At 40.7% G+C, this 22,752-nt stretch overlaps 1 protein-coding gene across 2 annotated transcripts in view; it reads left to right on the top strand.

The window, feature by feature from the left end:
- Positions 1-319: 319 nt before the first annotated feature.
- Positions 320-22,752, top strand: part of zhx2a (zinc fingers and homeoboxes 2a) — a 29,821-nt gene continuing 7,388 nt past the window's right edge. Inside the window, exons 1-8 of one of the 2 annotated variants that reach the window (XM_044206677.1) lie at positions 320-729; positions 16,629-17,162; positions 17,639-18,358; positions 19,146-19,358; positions 20,094-20,357; positions 20,714-20,929; positions 21,144-21,228; positions 21,532-21,717. In XM_044206677.1, the coding sequence (XP_044062612.1) occupies positions 17,064-17,162; positions 17,639-18,358; positions 19,146-19,358; positions 20,094-20,357; positions 20,714-20,929; positions 21,144-21,228; positions 21,532-21,717 (1,783 nt within the window). In that variant the 5' untranslated portion in view covers positions 320-729; positions 16,629-17,063. Of the gene's footprint in view, positions 730-16,628; positions 17,163-17,638; positions 18,359-19,145; positions 19,359-20,093; positions 20,406-20,713; positions 20,930-21,143; positions 21,229-21,531; positions 21,718-22,752 lie in introns of both variants that reach the window. The other variant, XM_044206676.1, reaches the window with a different exon arrangement.

Raw genomic sequence — 22,752 nt, 5'->3', positions numbered from 1 at the left:
CTTCAGAGCAGTCTCTCTCTCCAATATAACTTGAGTATCAGTTGACCTCTGACTAACCTTTGTGGATCCAGATGTGAGTATGTTTCCTGCGTGTGATGAAAGGCGGGGATGTATGCAGTTTCTCCACTGCAGAGCAGCCTCCAGTTGAGAAAGCACTGCAGCAACTGCACACCTCACATGCACATGCATACTGTCAGATGGAGGAGAGAGAAAGAGGAGTAGGCGGAGTGAAAGAGGGAGGGTGGGACCTTTGGGGTAACAAACGCCCCCCTCTGATACTTTAATATTCAATTAGCTCCAAGCAAGAGGCAGGCAGACATCAGCACAGGGACAACTTGACGGCAACAAGACGCTGTTCATTCATTTTTACACCAGCAGGCATGCTTCATGGAGCCACCAGCACTGCTCCTGCCGTCTGGAGAAAGAGTTGTTTCACTTTCCTCAGCCTGTTTCTTAACTTTTCACGGCCATAACACTATGGACCCGCTGTGGACAGAGACCGGCGCTCCGGTACGGCATGCAAATACGTACTCTGACGTCGGCGATCATGTGGCTTTTGGCGTAGATCCTCCTTGTGATCGCCAATTTTTTCTTTCCTGTCGCCTGTTGTCTGCTCGGTTATTGGACCGCCGTGAGAGTGTTTAAAACACATTTGGCTTATTTCTTCGCTCAGCAGTCGCTTTGGGATTGTACTGCACTACCTGAGCATCGCGCCAAAACGGTGGGCAGGTAAGAAATAGATAAACTCTTCCTCTGCTTTTCAAACGCCCCCCCTCCCCCTAAAGTCCTTCAAGTTAAAACTGCGTGTAGTTGTTATTTTGTGCCTCTCTTGGTTTCCCCTGCCTTCGCGTGGCTCCCAAACACCCACACGCCTCTGTATAAATATTTTAACTTGTCTAGCCGCATGAACTTTGTCTGCCCCTGCCGTTTACACCTGCTTGCTGAGACAATGTGTCCGCCAAGTTGTTATTTGGACGTCCCCCCCCCCCCGTGTTTAAGTTTCACTTTGATACGTTGTGACCGTGGTGGGAGAACGCAGAGAGGAGAAACATCGTGTCTACTTTTCCTCCTCCCCGTGTCGACATAACCAGCAAAACATGGCCGTCCTTTGCCGACATGTTGTTACGTCGATGGCGAGAGGGGGAATATTTGGGGAGAGTGTTTTTCTGCGCCCCTCTGTCACATCTCGGGTTGGCCGGTGGAAACGGCCGTTAAACTCCGCACCGCCGCCGGTGTACCCGCTCAGATTCCGCGGTACGGAGGTTTGAGTGCAACTTTTGGAGTCCGACGTTGTTTATAGACTTTGATTTGTGCGACTCTGTGATGTAGGCGTAACGTTACCCCTGGTGATGCCTCCTCCCCTCCGAGACCGCGGCTCTTACTGCATGCAGACAGACACACAGTGCTGTAGCATAGGACCTGACTTATATCCTGTCGTTGCAGTAGGCTTGTAACTGCTGTAAAAAGTCAGGCGTGGTTCTTTCTATTCAGACTATATCAACTTTGGTTATGAGCCCAGTGCCCCGGACTGTAGGCGGTCTGTGTGCCGCACTCCTCAGTGTCAACACACTCTGCTTTAACCAGGGGAAGACGTGTCCTCCGTGCACCCAGTAAAACCTATTGGAGGGATAGTGGTTGTTTGATTTATGTCATTGCGTTGCATCCTTCATGTTGTTCCTGCTCTGCATAAGATAGCTTTAGTGAAGTCGCTGACAAGAGAGCTGAACAAGACAGATACAGGATGAGGGTCAAACATAGCATATGCCATTATTATACAGTCAAATACTCCAGTGCTATATTTCAAACAGGGGAATTCTGCTTGCTTTTAAAATGTAGGCCAAATGTATAACATCTGCTGCCTAATTTTCTAGTTTCTTCTGCCATTGTGTCATATAACAGTAAACATCATATACAGTAATGTGTCATAGGTTTATTATTGGGAGTCCATGTCATGAAGTTTCTTCAGTAACTGTAAACGCACTAACTTTTCAGTAAGTTGGGAGTCGTATGTCTCCATCAGACCTGAGTGCATTCTATTCAAGCCCTACATAATTTGGCTTATTGCTTTTTGGGGATTTGACATAATTTGGGCATATACTCCTACAGTAGTACTAAACACTATCAAGAGACAATTGTGCTGATACTGACCTTATTAAGCATCTTTGGTATTGGCCATGATTTGACCAATCCACATTAAATACAGTTTATTTGTCAATGTTATTATAAGATTCAATGTTTCCTCTTATTAGTTACACTCATTTAGTCAGACTGCTGCCAACTGTAGTTTCTGGTACCATAGCAGTCCCTGGCCTCACGTTACCTTACATCAAAAATGATTCCAATGAGTTCTGTGCAGTGAGGTATACAAATTTTAAAGTTTAGAAAAGGATAGCACTGGTGTACTTGGTATTTGTACATACCCTACATATCATACATCTGGCATTTATTGGCCTGTAATTGTATTCTGTATTGCGCATGGACATAATTATGATTTGATTTTGAGTCTTTCATAAACAACATACAAATGATGAGCAAGGAAAAAGTAACACCTGACCATGACATTTCCAAGAAAGGAGGCACTCAGGGAAAGCTGGCTCCCAATGCCAGTTACAATTAGCTAGATATTGACTGTGATAGTACGTAGGTTGAGATTTAAAGTAGCATTTCATATCTTACATATTGCTGGTTATGATAAGCACCCCCTGGCACAGATTTACTATGCTGTAATTCAGTGCACCTGTTTACCAGTATACAGCCTCAGACCTCTGACAGGTCTACACACTCAGTCCCTACAGGTGGGCCAACTCACTGAAAGGCATTTAGTGTTACATTTACTGCTTTTCTAAGTAAAGCTGTGGTACTGTGTGTCTGATGAAAGATCTTGGTCATTAAACGACATTCGCTTCATACCTGGGATGACCTATTATGTTGCATTTCTAAACGTTCCTTGATCAACAGTGGAGCCCAATCCGTAAAAGATGTAAGTGATTTTGATCACAGTGCAGTCAACCCCCCTTGTTATACCCGTTACCAGCTATTCCTCTGGGTATAAACTTGGCTTCGCTCACTAAGCCATGCTCTCTTGCTCTTTCCATGTGAATAAAAATGTGGCTCATGTTTGTTCTTCACATGGTTTCCACTTGTGATCTGCCAAATCACAGATAATGTTATATAATTTGGAATGACAACCGGCTCATTTTTATTGGTGGCTGAACAATCAAAGGGTTTCTTTTGATGAAAGTAAACGGTCATATTTCAAATCTCACACACACACACACACAGACGGTTGCTTAGCCTATTGTGTAGCCAAGCTTTTTTGCAGAACAGTGTAGGAAATACAGTCAAAAATAGGTGTTATTAATGTATAAGAAATTAACATATGCAATTAACCTGCCTAAATAAAATTAATCATGTTTTGGATTATGAACATTTCTTTGCTTGTTCTAACAAATAGACTGTTACCAAGTCAGTGTACTAGAAAGAAGTGATGAATGTAAAGGATGACAATTTAAAATTAAAATGCATATTGTCCAGTGTTTTGGTTATATAGGACAACATTACTGAATTGTTTTTATAGTTTGACAGATGCTAGATTAAGTCAGTTTTTAGATATTGTTTTGGGAAATTGTTATTCTCAGTATTGCTCAAGAGATTAGAGAAATGCACAGATGTCACCACCCTACCTTGTGGTCCATAACATCAGTGATTGTTCCATCATCACTACACTGTGATGGCAGTAGGGAGAGAAAGAGAACATGTTAGTGAAGAGGGATTTTATGTACAGCCTAAAATCATTTGGTTTATTTACAGTGAGGAGTTTGGCAGCTATTATTTTTGAAGAAGTGGCAATAAATTACCCTCATTGAATTGCCTGTTTTTCCAGTCTTGTCCAACCATGCAGTGTTTTTCAGTGTACTGTGAACTCTTAGAATGTCATAGCCAAAACATCCAGCTGTGAGGTGATTCTCTCTATTTGTTCCTAGATGCGTCTTTTGTGTTTACTGTAGTCAGATGATGGAAAACAAACAAGACTCAATCTTGTCAAATTCATTTAAATAGAAACCATTGGTATGGTCTGACAGCGAAGAGAGTGCAATATAGTCTAGTATCATTTGTTTAAATGACGTGTGAGAGCTGATTGTTGACAGTCATCATGCCGCCAGATGTTGCATGTGTCAATCATGCTAGCAAGAATTAATGAAATTGTATGACACAGTTTCTGACTGCAAACTGGAATTAACCTGGAGCAGAAGATTGACAGTAAAACACTGAGAAATTGTTTGTTTTTGATTCATTAAAGTGAGCAGGTGGCAGGTATTCCTGTTTTGTTTTTTTGTTTTTTTTGTTTTTTTTATTCTGTGGGAGAAAGTATATGTGGTGTGTTTGTGGCTAATGTTATCGCTGTCCAGTGTTTAAGCCAGGGTGGCCTGAGAGGGCGTCAAACTGGCCAATTAGTCCTTTTCTTACAATTAACAATACTGCAAAAGCTCTACACCCGGTTAGTGCTACAAAATAATAATAGAAAAATAGTTGGGTTTTTTTAATATTAGACATATAATGTTAGATGTATAATTAATTTTAGTGAATTCAGTTACACTAAAGAAATGAGAATTTCTAAGACATTATAAAATCGTGGATGAAAAATAGGGTATCCTGCTTTCATCTGTGCTCAGCTTTGCCACTGACAAATACTTTTATCAGTATTTTACTTGCAGTCAACTTCAAAGTTGATCTGTGTCTAGAAAACCAGAGCAATTTGCTGTAGTTCACATTTAGTGATAACTGATAAAATTACTTTTTTCATTATTCTAAAAGTGTCATTATATTAAGTGATGACTGCTATGCAGTTTCCACTTAGGGTAATAATGACAAACTGCTGGTAAGTCAGACAACATCGAAATTCATCCTGTTGACAGCTCTCAGTCTCCTCTTTAGCTGCTTAGCTAACGTTACATTAGCTAATGTTACAGTTTCACAGACTGACAGGAAAAGCTGTTCCTCAGCTCTGAATGTCCAAAGATCCTAATTAAAGTTAAAAAATAGTAACGTGATGTACAACTGAGGGATTTCAATTATTGTTTTCTATCTGCTAGCGTTAGCTGTCCAACAGCTGTTGCGTAGCTGTCTTGCTGTTGCTAGAAAATGACATGCGCAAGCTAACGCTATATTGTTTATGAACCAATGGACTGATCACTCTTTTGTTAACAGCAAAAACAAGTACTGGTAACAGGCTTGTGATGCAGGTTTACCAGATAACAGCCAACAGTTCATTTTGTAGTTTGGCTAACTCACAAAATATGTTCACACAGCTTATAAAATCTAAAAGATCTGAAACATGCTAACAGCATTGATCATGCCCTTGATTTTTATGGGGAATTTGGGCACAGAGGTTGAAGTAATGGGACATTTCATGTTTTAAAGTGGTCGTTGTCGCAGTGGCACACTCTTGCTCAAACCCTGGCTGTTGATAATGGGCTTGTGGTTTGTTTTATAGCAGTGTATTACAGTGAACCATAAGCCCATGTTCCTTTTTTTTTTTTTTTTTTTACTTTCACTACTTGTTTAGGGTTTATTTAGGCATGTGAGACCAAAGCATACATTTATTGGTACTATATATTTGTGTGTCTGTCTTATGCTCACACCTATTTATTCCTGGGGCTGTTATTTTCAGAGTCGCACTAGCTGACCTGTGGTGGGTTTCAACAAGTTTTTGTTTTTCACATTCATCAAGAACGTCTAGCATTTCCTGACTCCACGTAACACTTCCACATCCAATCCCGAGCTATATAATGACTGTCCATTCTCTTGGTGAAACACTGGAATGAGTCATCACGGGTTGGAGGACGGAGGTTGTTGTCATCACGGCCTGTCGTGCTCAGCTTGGCTCAGTGATGACATCACCACCATCTACGCTGTGCTTTGTTCCAGACTTTTCGGTTCAGATCCTCTCTCCGCTGTGCCTCCGCCGGCATCTCAGGCGTGTTGTTAGGTGACTAAGGCAACCACAGAGATGAGCTCATCACCTGTAGGTGGGGCTGAGAGGGATCGTGATGGAGGGAAGGAGACAATTAGAGAGCTGAAGAGTTACATAGGGACAGAAGGAGAGGGAGCATGAAATCAACACTGTAAGAGAGAGTGCGTGTGATGTCTGAGAGAGACAGAGTGATACAGAGGAAGAGACAATTGAGTGACACTGCATGAGAGTAATGAGAGGGAAAGACAGAAATGAGAGGCTGATCAGACTTAAGCCCCACATGCACCTTTACCTGTAAAAGCAATTTTCCATGTTGGTGTCATGTCAGTTTTTGGTGTAAAAGGCTGCGATTTGCTAGCTCAGGACTAGCCCCAGTGGAAACCAGAGCAGCAACACTTCCAGGTAAAGCACACAAAAGGTCACAACGCTCTTACATAGGATGTGTCTACAATGACAATCCGCCTCTCTGGTGTTCCACTGGAGATTGTGTCGCAAGATTGTGCTCTTGAATATCTAACGAAAAATTGCAGTAGAATATCAAGAATTTAAGGTATTTCTTGTGGTACTTAATATGTCAGAAATCCAACCGAACTACAGGTGTCGCAAAGAAAAGAAAGAAGACACGAGAGACAGAATATCTTAGCAGTGTGAACAGGAGACGGCCTAGGATCGTGAGGCTGCAAGATAAGTGTGTATGTGTGGAAGAAAGAGCGGGTACACCATTAGTGTCTAGAGTCAGTCGTTTCATAAGATGTGTATTTTATTAAAGACTTCACTGCTTTGTTGCTGCATTGATTATTATTTAAGTCTGTGGGTGCATAGCAGTTTATACAGTGCTGGGCTTCTGTATGTGTAAGCAGCATGTATTAAACTACCTTGTGTACATCATCCACCAGTCAGATGGCTCATTTCTCGTTGCCAGAACTTGAAAGTACTTCTGTGGTTGACAAATTAAATCCTCTGGTGAAATTCTGAACATAACCACGACGTGCAACTGTTGAAAAAGTTAGTTTCATACCTCGCACACAATCAGTGTCTGTGTGGCATGTAGATCATTCATGCCTGTGTGAGCATGTGTGTAGAGTAGCTCCCCTTCTCCCATCCCACTGTGTCCTCCAAATTTCAAGTTTGGAAAAAAAAAAGTAAGGGGAGGAGGAAAGAGAGAGCTTACTAAAAGGCTTTCTGCACTGCACCACGTCAGCCGCTGGCAGTGCACAGACACGCCCCTCCTGCCAGCTTGAGACCAATGAGGAGAGGCTGGAGACAATTCACAAGCCACACCCACTGCAGGGAAGGCATTGATTGACAGGTTGGAAATCTGGCCTTACAGTAGCACTAACTGCTCACTGAGACTCTAACAAACACAAAATAAAGAGCTCCAAAGTCTCCAGGCTTTCTCATTTTAAATCTACGAGACATAAAACCTTCTCTCCCCCTCATGCGTGCACACCGACGTAAAGGACATATAGTATACAGTTATATAAATATTTCCCCCAATCATTAATCACATTAATATGTGATATCATTTGCAATGATTACAATGTGGTATCCATTGGACTGAAGTTTTGCAGAATTCCTCCCTTGACCCTTGTCATTGTTGGCCTAATTTACAGGCTGTTGGTTGGGTGCAAGATAACCCTTGCCCTATTCTACTTGTGTTCCACAGTGCCTTTACTCTAATTAAAAACGCAGTTTCCCTGCCCAAACAAAAACAAACATTTCAAGAGCACTTTTAGCTGTGGTTTAAGCTCTAGTATGTAACATTTAGAAGGAGCTATTGGCAGAAATGGAATCTAATATTTATAAGTATGTTGTCATTAGTGTATAATCACCTGAAAATAAGAATCGTTGTGTTTTCATTACCTTAAAATGAGCCGGGTTTTTTTCTACAGAGGGAGCGGGTCCCCTTCCACGAAGTTCGGGGTTGCACCGCCATGTTTTTACAGTAGCCCAGAACGGACAAACCAAACACTGGCTCTAAATAGGACCTTTCGCGTTTTTCGCTGCCACCGTAGTTTCTCCTACATGCTTGGAAAGGGAGGGTGAGGCGAGCGGTATTCAAATGGTTGCAAACTGCAATTTCACCGCTAGATGTCACTAAATCCTACACACTGGACCTTTTTTTTAAAGTTAACAGTGTGGAGTGCAAGGCTTCCATGGGAGAGTGATACACTGTTATTAGTGTGGCTGACTGTCTTCTGCACAAGGCCATTAGGGAGAGTGAAAGAGAGGAGCATAGAGCTGGACAAGGGGGGTGCAAATAGGACAGCATGATTAAGTCAAGGGGGGCCATTATCATGGAAGCTAAATAAAAATGTTCAAGAGGGAGAGAGTTTTCCCCTGTATTACTTTGTTTGCTGTAATGAAACTCTGCCCCGCACCCCATCTGCTTTTCATTCCCATTCGCAGCCCTTGGATCAAGTTAGTGCTGTTAGCATTCATCATTGGGGTCACTTTGTGTGAGTTTATATGGGGTTGCAGGAACAAATTGAATTGAGACAGCCTTAAATGTTCCATGACACTATGTACATTGGATACACATCAGTTGATGTTCAGCAGGCAATGCAAAATTTGAGCCCACCATAGTTAGACTCTCATGTTTTCTAAAACTACATTAAAAAACAGCTTATTTTGAGTCTGTTGCTGGAAATGCATTCAGAAGATGAGGTAGTCCCTAGGCTCTCTGGCTTACACATGGTTACCTCCTGAATATGTCATTCTGACATACTAATAATGTAAAAAATTTGTTACCATGCACAGAATTAGTTGTATGGTGTAAACCTTCCCGTCATGCAGAAAAATGGAAGTTGAGCTGGATTTTAAACATCCCTGCTGTTGTGACACTGATTGACCTCTGCTGGGTTTCTGCTCCTGGATCTAAGCACACACTTACACACACTTTCTGTTGGTTACAGTGTTACCATAGTAACACAACCTTCAGCCACAGAGTGGGTGACACTTGGATATTTTTATAGCTTGCCCTTTGTGTGTGTGATGGTGCACCTGTGTGTGTTCGGTGAGGACACAGGTTTGGCAATGTGAGATTAGTGTCTGTGTTCAATGTTACATGAACCAGAATAAACGTAAGACTGGATTCTTGATCGGATGCAGTCATAGCAGTGATGACCAATCTAGCTTTCTGTAACTTCCATGTGAAAGTTTGGCAACTTGTCACAAAAGCTGACGGGTGTGTGATATTGCAAAAGAAGTCCCTGCGACTTTAGTAGATTGAATACAGTACCGTAGAGAAAAAAGTGTTGATCCAGAAAAGTGAAGATGTGCAATATACACAATTTACAGCAGCTAAAATTTGCTTATGTGACCAAATCTTGTAAAAATTGAGAGCATGTAGTGAAATCTGCTTTGTCACTCTGATACATATATTAGTATCAGCGTATATGTCAGTGACAAGACAGAAATGCGAAAGATACGTTTGAGGTCATTTAGAAACATTGTTGCCATTAGTTTGTCCACTAAAGAGCCCTGACAAGATTATTCCTGAACTGTAAGAAAGTCCTGCTCATTACATATCTTGGTCACAATTCTTCAATAACCCAAATTTAAGAGTATTTTGACATTTTGGGAAATACGCTTTTTATCGCTTTCATGCAGAGAGTTAGAAGAGAAGTTCGATACCACTCCCATGTCTGTATGGTAAGTATGTAGCTGGATTCAGCAAAGCAAAGGTATCAAGATCTGCCCATCAGCACCTCTAAAGCTCACTAATTAACATGTTATATCTTGTTAAAAAGAAAAAAAACTAAGCATAAAAACGACAATTTTCTGTTTTTGTGTGTGGAGTGAAGACTCAAGGAAGTTAGTGGTCCCAGCCAAGAACTAGTGCAGCACAGTTTTTACGCTTTGGTTTTTTAAAACAAACAAGGGAAAACATGATGACTTGTGAGCTGTAGAGGTGCTAGTAGGCCGATTTTGTTACAGAGCCAGGCTAGCTGTTTCCCCCCGTTTTCCAGTCTTTATGCTAAGCTAACCGGCTGCTGGCTCCCGCTACATATTTACCGTACAGACAGAGCTGTATCAATCTATCTAACTCTCAGCAAGAAAGTGAATAAGTGTATTTCCCAAAAGGTCAAACTATTCCTTTAAGGTGTCCTTATTTTAAATGTTTGCTTATGTTATGTCTTTTATGTAAAACAATTTCATCTGTCCAATATACTGTTAACAATTCTTTTTTTTTTTTTTTCCTTTTTCTTTTTACCACTCAATAGTAGGGTTGGGCCAACGGCTGACAGTCATCGACCACTGAGCCCTCTACCATCATAACATTGTTATTTGTCTGTGTCAGCCAGAGAGTACAGAAATTAAGGATGGGTTTATTCTAATTGTTATAATAGCTCCTTGAGCCTGATTTACTAAAGGAAAAACAGCTTATTTAATCACTCTTTACTACCCAGTGAAAGCATGTTTTAATTTAGGCGCAAACATAAAAATATTTTTAAATCTACCTGGTTTGTGCCCGCCTTAGTAAATCAGGGGGTGAGTCTTTTATTTGTATCGCAAAATTGAGGATTAATACTTACCTACAGATCGAACTCTCCCGTTTTCCCCTAGGAATCCAAATTTCCAAAGTCAGACTAATGCGCCTACCAAACATGAAGCAAAGTGCCATGGTGCCACTGTCACTGATCAATATCACATCCACTGGGCTGACTTACCCTTTTTCATTTATTTGTTATTCACTGGTATATTCTGCAGTTACATCATGACTAGTATTTTAAATATTTTATCAGATGATCTCCTTAACGATATCATCGTCCGTCACGATGTTTCACTGTGGACATCGTCATATGCCAATTTGGTCATGTGGACATCGCCCAACCCTACTCAATATCCATACCAGCAACGACCTCAGAAATCCAGTATAGGTTGGGCTCCAGTGACAAAACAACCATTTTCATCATTTATCCACATTTAGTCTTTATCCCAGCCCAGCAAAAGTAGTGCTGCTCTGTTGCTATGCAGAACATACCAAGCTCTCAAACACAGTGCAGCACTGCTTTACTCTAGAGGAGCCGCGTGATGAGATTTAAATCAATTCTGCGATGGTCCGAAATTCTGCCTCTTCCACCCCTGCTGGGACACGTATTAATGGTGGTGGTGCTTCTCCTCACCCACACAATTCAGACACACACATTGCCGTGCTCACTGCAGTGGCTGACTTGTGTAACAAGCAGTCAGGGGGGAAAACGCACCCAACATACAGCAATGCCAACAAAGCAGTGTGTGCACTCCCTCTGTGCAATGTTTTTGTTACTTAATATAAAATGTGTGATGGAGCTTCAAGTTTTGATTGTTACAGTAAAGTCACGTCACTGTTACAGTCAGTGTTTCTGCAGCTTGTGGTTTCTGTGCTGCTTTCTTGTCTTGTGCTAGTTTTTTTTTTTTTTTTTTTTTTTTTTTTTAAGAGCTCTAGTGGAACTGGTTGGTTTGTACTTCATGCATGGCTTCAAGTGCGGGAGCCACAGAAGTTGCCATTCATATGCCTTTGTGTTTGTGATGACTGCATGCCTGAAAACTCTGGCACTCGGTTGGCTGTGTCTCTACATTCATTTCTCCAGCCCTATTCTTTCTGCTGTGGCACAAGACCTATTGTTTCACATTTCAGGCAGTGCATGGCATGGCCTTGCAAGAGACTCAAGTGCACCTGATCAGTCTGGCTGAATTATATGATTTTATATTTACTGAATATCATTTCAGCAGTGTTTGCACTTGTTGCCTTACATATCTTCATGAAGCATGGGCAAGCCTTTAACCTCACATATGCTTTCCAAAGTTGTTTCCCAATGATTACATCATTGTCAACAGCAATCATAACAAGTTTAACCAGAGATACATGTATTGACAAGCTGGCATTGGGGTAATTTGGTTCAGATAGATGTTTGTTTGTTTGTTTGTTTTTTTTATACAGAGGATATCTGCAGAAGGCCACACTGCTTTTCCAAAATTCCATTTTCTGAGAGCAGTCTGAGTCACATTTTCCTCCCTACTACACTTTGAGATTACATTAATGATACACAGAAATGGGAGCTGAGTGGAGTGCGCTGCTGTGACTCATCTGTTCAGTGTCATTCTCTTCTCACTGCTGCTTGGATAGATATCCTTCCTATAGCACCACTATATTTCCGCTGTATTAGATCATCTGTCTGTCTTCATACATTAGACAGGCTCAGTGGTACAGAGGATTTGTATTGATTTCCCCTGTGTTCTCTCCAGTATGTATGCCAGTGTGTAGCCTAAACTGATTATTGCCAGGGCTGATGAATGTACTTGCTGCCTGGCAGCATTAAAGGTAACTCCTTCAGAAAGATTCCTCCATTAATATAATGCACCAATCAGACAGACAGCCAGACAACAGGCGAGTACAGACAGACGGGCAGGCAAGGGGCTGCCAAGCTGAGCATTCATACAAGTTTAATGAGCATCCAGACAGTAGGGAGTTTGTGGCTCCACCACAGAGCTCACTCTGCACACAGAAGCTAACTGGCTGACTGAGGTTAGACACTAACGAAAAGGTGGGAGACTGACTGTTTGACCCAGGTTACATAAGCAGACAAGTTTACAAAGTCCACAAGTTATTTAGTTTTTATACTGGAAATAAAGTGAAAATAATTATGTGAAAAGCTTAGATGGCTGACGAACAATCTGAAACATTAGTTTCTTTCAGCTCCACAGCTCAGAGAATACAATTCTTCTCCAAATGATTATTTTCTATCCATGAGACTGGAGCCTATTAGTAATGTTATTATACAAGCTATTTTGATAAGGTTCAGTGACCCTTTTAATAGAGTTATACATTGCCGTTGTTATTAATCACACACTGTACCAATTATCTTTTCCATGATGGCATTCAGTGCTCCAAGTAGCCAGTCAAGGCAGTGGGAGAGCAGCCCCTCCCTCCTCCACTGGAAATGATGGAGCAGAGAGAGGATTTTGGTGCCAGTGTATCCTCAGTGTTCAGCACTCTTTACACAGGCTTTTCTCTTTGTTTGAGATAGTCAGCGCACACAAGTTTTACTCGACTGCAACATCTCAAACTGTAGAGCTGTTTGTGTATATATTGTGTAAGATAATGTTCCTTTCTCTGAGTCAACCTCTGCTCAAAAAACTGTCATGTTGTGAACACTTTTCTATAAATGAGTCAGTAGGCACTTCTTTAATATGCAGCGTCTGATGTCATCCAGTGACTTGTAGCAAATGTTTAAGGAGCCACTGGCAGCTTTTATGTGCAACCAGTTGACAACACCGACATTGTTAAGCTATATAGCAGTTGTGTTTACAGCTTACTAATATAGATGTTGCATAAGTGGAACTGCTCATCCTCTCCCCCTCTGCTCGTGTGGGTTCAACACACCAGTAGGAGGTAACACAGTCCAGCTACAGCTTGGTGCTTTCTCCCTTCCGTTCTGTTCAGTCAGATGCTCCTCCAGCCACTGTCGGCCATCGGCACGTCCAGAAAGTGTTCAGGCTGTGTCGGCAGTGAGGCTCCAGAGGTTCAGCAGGTCGTATAAAGTGGCACTTCAGATGCAGCTGACAGATGCATCTCCAGCTCCTTCTTACCAGATGCTGGCTACATTGCTGGATTTTGGGCAGACTTTTTGCGACAGAGTGATACTGCGTGGAAGAATGAGTATGTACACTGCAGTGTTTACACCATGTGTGCTCTCAGAAGTCTATATCTTAATCTATACAGTACCCAAAACAGGGTTAGTAGGATAATCAGGAAGCTTCTAAGCTTTTTTGCTACCTGAGAAATATTTTCTATGTGCTGTTCGTGACTAGTTAGTCTTTTCTTCTCCGTGTGACTGTTCCTTAACCTTCCCCATCGACTTTCAGTGAGTGAAGTCGAAGAAACCTCACAAATGCACCACACCACTCTGCATCCTGCAGGAATGGGATTTTCCAGGCTTTCAAGACACGTGGCCTGTCAGTTATTTCTGCAAGACTTCGGTTTTCCTAAGGATTTCTTCTTTTTTTTTCGTTTTTTTTTTCGTGTTTTTTTTCTCTAAAAACACCAAACACAGTCCCACATGCAGTCGGGTCATCCTTGTATATACAGTCTCTGTCAGTGACACGGATGTAGCAGCTACTTGACTACAGCTCTACGTCCATGGTTGCTATAGCGACACCATGGTAATGAGTCTGCATTCTAATAATGCCTCAGTGGGTTGTTTGAGGAGTTGAGATATCTCGGGACAATGAGTCGACTAGCGAATGAAAGCCTTCGGGCCTGGAAGGGTGCAGTGCCATTTGATTAATGCGTAGCTGTTGGAGAGGCCCAAATTAAGTATGTGACACTTTGGTGAGATTACAAAGTACAGTCCTAACCTGCTGTGCTGACAGAAGACCCTAAAGTCTTACTTTTCACATATTTACTGTTGCCCCACCCTTTTCCAGGCTGAAATATGATCGTACATAAACAGGATCTTTGTTTGGTGGCATTAAACCTATCCCTTCTGTCAATATTTACTCATAAGCATTCACATATTTGAGGAGTGTTGTATGCAGGAGATTTTAATTTGGAAGAGGACTTTCCCTGGTCCTCTGTGCTGACTCGGTTTTATGGAACCTCATTATGTCCTGATAGAAGAGCACCACTGCTGCATCGACTCATTTGATTTTTACTCATGTGGATATGAGTATGAAGCTTCAGCGTGAGGCCTCCAGAATATCAATAGACTTTTTCAGTCAGATAAGCTTTTCTCTCTCCTCTCATTATAATATTACCCTAGGAAAGTTTCCCCTGCTCACTCTCCCTCAGCTTTTCGTAACTGCTTTTTCTTGATGAGGTGTCATTTTACATAACCCAAATAAAGCTGCTTTTGGCTTATTAAGATATGTCTCTGAAGCTGCTTTGTCTCTGGTTTCTCACTCTATTCACACTCCGCAGCATGATCTGATTTATGATTAGTCAATATTTCTCAGGACGACTTGTCGTACTGACAGCCGCAGACCTGTCAACTGCATATATTTGCATAACAGCTATGTTATCAAACCACTGTTACCAAACTGCGATGAGAAAAGTTTTCACTTTGCATAAATAGACACTAGAAGAGTTCTTCTGTAAAACTCATAACAGGGGAAAAAAAGTTGTTTTCATTTTCAGTCAAAGTGAAGCTGCAAAATACAGCTTCCACCTGAACTCTTGCAGTCAGCCAAGTAAAACTGGCAATCTGTAATTATATCAGATGTGTGTTGGTGGTCAAAGTTCATATGGCAAAAGATTGTTGCTCATGTTGTTGTCTTGATTGTGCAACCGCTTGTTTTTAGAAATGTATTAGAAAAAATGGAATTACCAGTGTATGTTGACTGATACTAATGTTGCATTATTTATTTTAGCAACGTACTTACTGATCAGTGAATAGTTAAGCCTAATTTATCCAAAATATATGAATAGTTGTTTTTCCATCACTACATGAGATGGATAAAAAAACGTTGGAGACATTAATATACATACTCAAGGTAGATAATATAAATGAAGCAGAAATAACACAGAACATACAACAGCCGCTGCAACTAATTATTATTTTTATTATTGATTAATCTGATGATTATTTTGACAATTACTCATTTAGTCTGCAAAATATCAGAAAATAGTGAGAGCCCAAATTGTTTTGTCTGACCATAATCCAAAACCCAAAGATACTCAATTTATTATCATAGAACACTATAGAAACATGCAAATATTCACATTTCAGAAGCAGGAATCAGTGAATTATTGGCATTTTTGCTTAAAAGATCACCTATACAGTTAATAATGAGTAACTTGTGTAATGTCTCTTCTCCATCGCATCTGCTTGTCACTTCGTCCTTGAGGTTTTTTTCATTCATTTGAAATTATGTCATATACACATATCATAATAACACGGGATCATTGATAATGCTGCCTTTTACCCCTTTTTGCTCCCAGATTTGCAGGTCAAGCTGTGAGGTTTTTGAATCACCTCAGTGTTTTGTTTTGTTTTTGTTGTTGTTGTTGTTGTTGTTCCCCTCCATCAGCATGAAACAATAAATACTCATTAAGCAGGGCAAGGCTTTTTCAGACCTCCAGTGTCTAGTGATTTTGCTCCTCAGCCCACTGAGGAGTTTGTTTGTCAGCTTCCTTTGACCTCTTTCATTTTAAGCCATTTTTTGCTCTCTGGCTGACTGTTGACTCTACCTCTTTTGGGTGGTGGCTTGCTGCAGATCCACATGGGACACCGCTGAGCTTAAATAACCCAGCATGTTGCATTTCTTGACATGCTCAAACCAACCTGTTTGGTGCCCTTGAAAAGGTTATCTATGGTTTTTCCTTGCCCATGTTTAATTTTTGTTCATTCTCCCTTGTGTATGATCCAATGTCTTAGTTGTCTCAAACATTTTTTTAATCAATTTCTCCCCATAAAATGGATTTATGTGGTGAAACTGATTAGGCATCAAAGCTCTTATAGTGATTTTTGTACAGTCCTAGCATACATTATACAAACTATTTGCTCTATCTTCGTTTCCATGACTTGTATTGAGTAACCATGTCAATCTAGATGAGACAAGGGTAAAATAAGGGTTTTTAAACAAAAGTAGGCCAAAATGAAAATGTATTTTGAATGTTTAAAATAATCAGTATTTCTACTCTGGCTCTTGTCTTCTTTTTTCCATCCAGGTAGCATCCTGTCATGCAGTTCCGGGAGGGACAGCACTGGAGCTGACACCCTCAGCGAGCCCGGCCTGCACTACACCACAACAGTCCCATCTCTACCAGACCTTCACCTTTCACTGCCCTCCTCTCTCTCCAGCCACTAATCTTACCCCAAGCGAAGACTGTTCTTCAGACTTGTTGGCTGCTCACTCCCATCCCAGAAACTGTCCTGTGCTCGCTGCCTCTCTTAATATAAAAGAGAGGCCTGTATTTGGGTCCTAGTACAAGCCAGTCCTCCTGGTTATTCTTCTGTACCTTATATCTTCTGTCCACCCACCACTCTGTGAGAGTAGTCCTGCATCCTGGGCACCTCAGTCTCCTTTATATCATCACTGGCCAAGCACAGGCACCAAGTGAGGACAGCTGTCCACCCAGACAAACCCAGGACCTACCATCATCATGTCCAGTCGACGGAAGGCCTCCACTCCCTGTATGATCCGACCAGAGCAGACCATGGTGGAGCTGGATGATGAGGCAGAAGAATCACACGACATGGAGGTACACTTTCAATATGTCTGGCAAGAGCATCTGGCTTTTCTTTAATAGGTTTAACGAAGTAAATAAATAATTCGTACTTCCTTGTGAGGATTTGAATTATTCTATAGCTTGTGTTTATAGTTTTATTTTACAAATGCACACCCCGTTATATCTACGACAGAACTAAAACCCTATGAATTAAATTCATGAATTAATGTTGGAACAATTCGTTGTTGAGATTTAAAATAGGTTTGTGTATTATACTGCACTTTAATTTGTCATTTTAATTCATCCTAATCCTTTTCTTGTCTTGGATACATTTTCTTGTTTTTCTGTATATTTCAGTGGATATGTAGTGATTTCAGAAGGATTCAATTCATAAATATGAGATGATGCAAACACAATTAAGATTGATGTGTGTTTGATGTGTACAGGGTTAAAAATGCCATTTCTAGTCGTGTCCTTTTCATCTGAAAACTGCCTTCTTCCTCTATCAGACAAAAATAGAGAACCATACTGAAGAGGGACCTATGGAAACGGATCTCTCAACAGAGGCAGAGCCTTCTGTGGAATTAGACCTGATGGGTAAGGCCTCGGACCCTCCGTCAGCTCCAGACAAACCAACAACCGAGCCACCGGACCTTTCCAAGCCTCAGCGTAGGCAGCAGGGGGGCTATGAGTGTAAATACTGCCCCTTCTCCACACAGAACCTCAACACTTTCAAAGAACATGTCGACGCCAACCACCCTAACGTCATTCTCAACCCCCTGTACCTGTGTGCTGTCTGTAACTTCAACACAAAGAAGTTCGACACCCTGACGGAACACAACGAGAGGTGTCACCCAGGGGAGAGCAACTTTAAATTCAAACGCATCAAAATGAACAATCAGACAATCTTAGAACAGACAATAGAGGGCTGCAGTAATAATGCAGTCATTTACAACACTTCCAGTGTCATTTCTGGTAAAGGGGACGAACTAGGCACACTGCCACTTGGCAAACCCACCACAGTCAAGATCGGTAAACAAAAAATAATGTCGTTGGATAATAAACGGACAGAATCCCAGTTGTGTAAACTGACATCCGATATGGCCAAGAAACCAATCACAGCGGTCAACGTGAATGGGACAGTTATCATCCCTGAGTCGACTCTACTCAAAGCAGACGGCCTTTCTCACATCATGCCTTCCCTACAGCGGCCTCTAAACTATACCCAGGTAGGACACACAGTGGAGGAAGGATACTAATTATCTTTTATGTACTATTCCTGTACACTTAAAGGAATTGTTTGACATTTTGGGAAATATACTTGTGACATGTTATCCATTCAATTTTTGTACAGATTTAAAAACATGTTAATTAGTGAGCTTTAGAGGTGGTAGTAGGGTTTTTGTTTTTTGTTAGTTTTTTACATTTGGACAGAGCCAAGGTAGAGTCAGCTTTTAAAAGGAGAGAAGTTGGCAATTTGTCAAATTAACATTTTAATGTTTTGCTAGTAATACTTTATTTTATGGGTCTGTAATTTCCTAATCATTTCCTAGGAAGTTTCCTGGAAAGAATGATGCAATTTAGAGCTAATTTTAAAAATTGGTGTACTTCAGTTAATTATTTCCAATTAATTGCTAGTGTAACCTAGAGAGTCTTAGTCAGTGCACAGCAGGTCAGCTAAACATGAAAAAATGTGAAATTTGTCTACAAGCATACAATTTAACATATATGGAAGATAAAGTTAACAATAATACATTAATTATGAATTAATATTTACTTGGGTTTAAATTGAGTCTCTCGCTTCTCCCCTCCAAGGAAATTTTAATTTTCCCCATAATTGGTACCAAATTACATAGTTCTTTTCAGGATTTCCCTAGGACATTATCAGGAAATTACAGACCCATAAAATAAAGTGTTACCATTTCTGTTCTTAATATCCACCATGCTAAATTTTATGCTTTTTTGTGAACACAAGAACAAAAAAGTCATTCAGTCGCCATGGCTGTATTATTTCAGGTGCCGAAGATCGCAGTGCCCCTCAACACAACCAAATACAACCCTACGCTGGACGACAACCTGACACTCATCTCTTCCTTCAACAAGTTCCCCTATCCAACACAGGCTGAGCTCTCCTGGCTCACCGCAGCCTCAAAACATCCAGAGGAGCAAATCAAAGTCTGGTTCACCACACAAAGGCTCAAACAGGGAATTAGCTGGTCCCCTGAGGAGGTAGGGATTATAGTAATAATAACATTTTAGGCACTCTTTCAATTCTCTTCCCTCAAGTGTGGTTTAGTGCATTTTCCCAGGTCTTTCAAAGCTCAAATAAGGCATCAGCTGGTTTCCCAAGGACTAAAAATAATAATGGTGATAGAAACTGTATTTCTAACACCTTTTTGTTTGGAATACTCTTAATGAACCTGCATTCAGATTCCAAATACTGAGAATAATTAGCCTGGGCTACATATTAAGTTGGCTATGCACTCTAAAGCAAATTATAGCTCCAAGTACGCTAATTGTCTATTGTAATAACCACTGATCAGGTTTTGCTTGATTACTGATCCTTGTTGTTAAATTATACATAATTTTCACTGTTCATTTTAGTACATTAACTAACAAACAACCAGCATTCTCAAAGGCCTGCAAAATTAATATTAAATGAATGTTTTTGGTAATAAACAACAAAGTTAATTAAAACATTATATTGCATTGTCCATTTTGGAATATGTAATTTCACCAGCCTTTTGATTATCTGGTATAATTTGAAAATAGTCAAGATGTTGGGAAGAAGAGGCGTTTAATACTGTTGGTACTCTAATTAATAATGACGACGATAATAGTATAATTTTATCCACAACTTTGGCAGTCATATATACAGCTAAGAGACATAAGGCTTTCAGGGTTTTTTTTTTTGTTTGTTTTTAAAACATACAAGTATAACAAGTACCTTTCCTTCTATGACAGGTGGAAGAAGCCAGGAAGAAAATGTTCAATGGCACAATCTCCTCTGTGCCTCAGACCTTCACCGTGGTAGCACCTCAGATCAACTCCCAGTCATCCACCCACCCGCCTGTCCCCACTTCAGCCTCCAAACACATGCAGCCGGCAGCCTCTGTCCTGCAGTCCCTCCCCTGTCAGCTCCTGGGACAGACCAGCCTGGTGCTGACTCCTGTAGCTAACGGCTCCACTGTCACTTGTGCACCGCTCGCACTCACCGTGGCTAACCAGGTACAAAACATGGGGCAGAACTTGTACAGACACAGGAACACAACCAAGTTAAGTATTTATTCAACTGTGGGCCACAGCATTCGCAAGGGCAGAGAGGTGGACTTGTGTCAAGAAGGTTGTTAGTCTAAATCCCAGCCCCATGTAGTATAATCTAAACTGGTAAAGAGTCTGAACACATCTCACCTCTCCTGATGTGAATGTTGATGTAAAACTATGAATTTAACAGTTTTGCATCAACTGCATCAGTTCAATTCATGAAAATAAGAAAAATATGGATGTACATGTGACATGCTTGATTTAACTTGACAGACATATATGATTTGAGGCAGTCAAACTTTCCACCATGTTCACCACAGGTGGCACAGTCGCTCAAACGACCCCTGGCCTCTCCTGTGATTGCCACAGAAAGTAAACGACCCTCCATCATTCAAACCATCTCGGCGCCCATGGTCACATCCAAGATGGTATCACCCAAATTGCTGAGTTTCACAGTTGACCCCAATAAAACAGCTGAGCAGCTATCAGTACTGAGGTCCAGCTACACACAGTGTCCTTTCCCTGAGGAAGATGAGGTAAGAATAAGTGAGTGAAATGACGTTTCTTTTTGTGCCATGCCTTATAAAGTCAAAAACAAATTTGAGGGATTTTTAGCATTGAGATTTTTGTAGCTGCTTTTACTTTAAAAAAATAAATAAATAAATAAAAATAAGCCAGTGACACTAAATTATAAACACACTACTGTCACGGATAAACACCCACACTTATTGTTTCATTTTGTGTTGATAGATCTACAGGCTGATAGAGACCACCGGCCTGTCCAGAGGAGAGATAAAGAAGTGGTTCAGTGAACAGAGGCTCCTTAATCTGAAAGGTATGTGGTGTGTTCAGTGCCACACATCTAAAATGATAAAACACCGTGACTGATTAATCATATGTCTTTGTGTATGTTTTAAACAAGCTTATTTTGGTTCTCAGAGGTGGGTTTTAATTGCTAAAATCATAGTCAGTAATCAATAATGATTTGTAAGCACTAATATCAATTACCCATGATGTCTTGAAAAAAAATATATGACATATTTTGGTCCTTAAGTCAGTCTCTCTCTCTCTCTCTCTCTCTCTCTCTCTGTCTCTGTCTCTCTCTCTCTCTCTGTCTCTGTGTGTGTCTCTCTTGAAGGTGTGCCTCCACCTCCAGTGCTGGTGAAAGCAGAGGTGACACCAGCACCCAAAGATGGTCCTGTAAAGAAAGCGGTTCCCAGCCAGTTTCCCCTGCTGGAGAGGGTGAAGGGGAAATCATCAGAGCAGCTGAAGGCGCTGGAGGAGAGTTTCCAGAGAAGCAGCTCTCCAACAGAGGCAGATCTAGGTAAAGCCTTCTACCAACCCTCTCACAAGCAAATTAACTTCATCACATAACTCAAGTCACGATTTGGTGTTAGCTCATTCTTATTTTGGTTCGTAGGATATAACATAAGAGTGGCAAGAAAGTGGCATTAAAGTTCCCCTTGATTCTGGATTTTCCAATGAGGCAGAAGGAGTAGATGTAATTTTAAGAATCTTTAACAAGGTAAAAACTTTTTTGTGGATAAACCATATCATTATCAAATTGGTATTAAAAACAGAGTATTTATCTTTAAAGAAAAGTGATATCAAGGGCTGTGGCAATTTTGAGGTAACAATAGATAAGTAAAAAAAAAAACCACAACATTAAATCATTTGTAATATACGGATTAGTATAAAAATCTACATCCCATTCTGTGGTTATAATTTGTACCAGAGGGAAGTAATAGAGCAACCTCAAAGATCAATAAAGTTTTTCTAATTAGTCAAAATGACTTAAACCTTTGAGTTACAGAATTACTAAATGTGTCAAACCACTGCCATTTACTGGATGCTTATCTGTATATTCAAACAAATGTCATTTTACTTACATATTTCCTGGTGGTCCCAGCCCTAGTCCTAAATTCCGATGCTTGATGTGAGCACATTATATTTGCCTACAGAAACACAAGATGGCCCTCCTGCAGGTTTGTAGCTAATGATGCACAAAATCAGTTTGCCAGCCATATCTATTTTTAGGCTCAGTTTATGTTGTGAAGTTCTGAGAAAAAATATAACAGAACTTCTAAATTAGTTATTAAAAACTTTGTGACTGCAGTAGGATACTGGGTGAGAATCAGCTGATCAAATTAGCAGTGGGTTCTTGTCAAGTTCAATATTCTCACTCTGTAAAATTACTTAAAGAAGTCCAATAGTATTTTCTTCTATTTATACTAGTTCACAGCATGTGACTTAATTTTCTTTCACCCCAAAGTAACGGCAGGCCCGTCTCTGGTGGATTCCTGCTTGACAGGAATAGCAGAAATGTTTTTAATGAGCCCATTTTTAAGTCCCCTGGAGA

The sequence above is a fragment of the Siniperca chuatsi genome, linkage group LG9 (genome assembly GCF_020085105.1).
Source record: "Siniperca chuatsi isolate FFG_IHB_CAS linkage group LG9, ASM2008510v1, whole genome shotgun sequence".
Classification (NCBI taxonomy): Eukaryota; Metazoa; Chordata; class Actinopteri; order Centrarchiformes; family Sinipercidae; genus Siniperca; species Siniperca chuatsi.
This window is presented reverse-complemented; position numbering and strand designations above follow the sequence as displayed.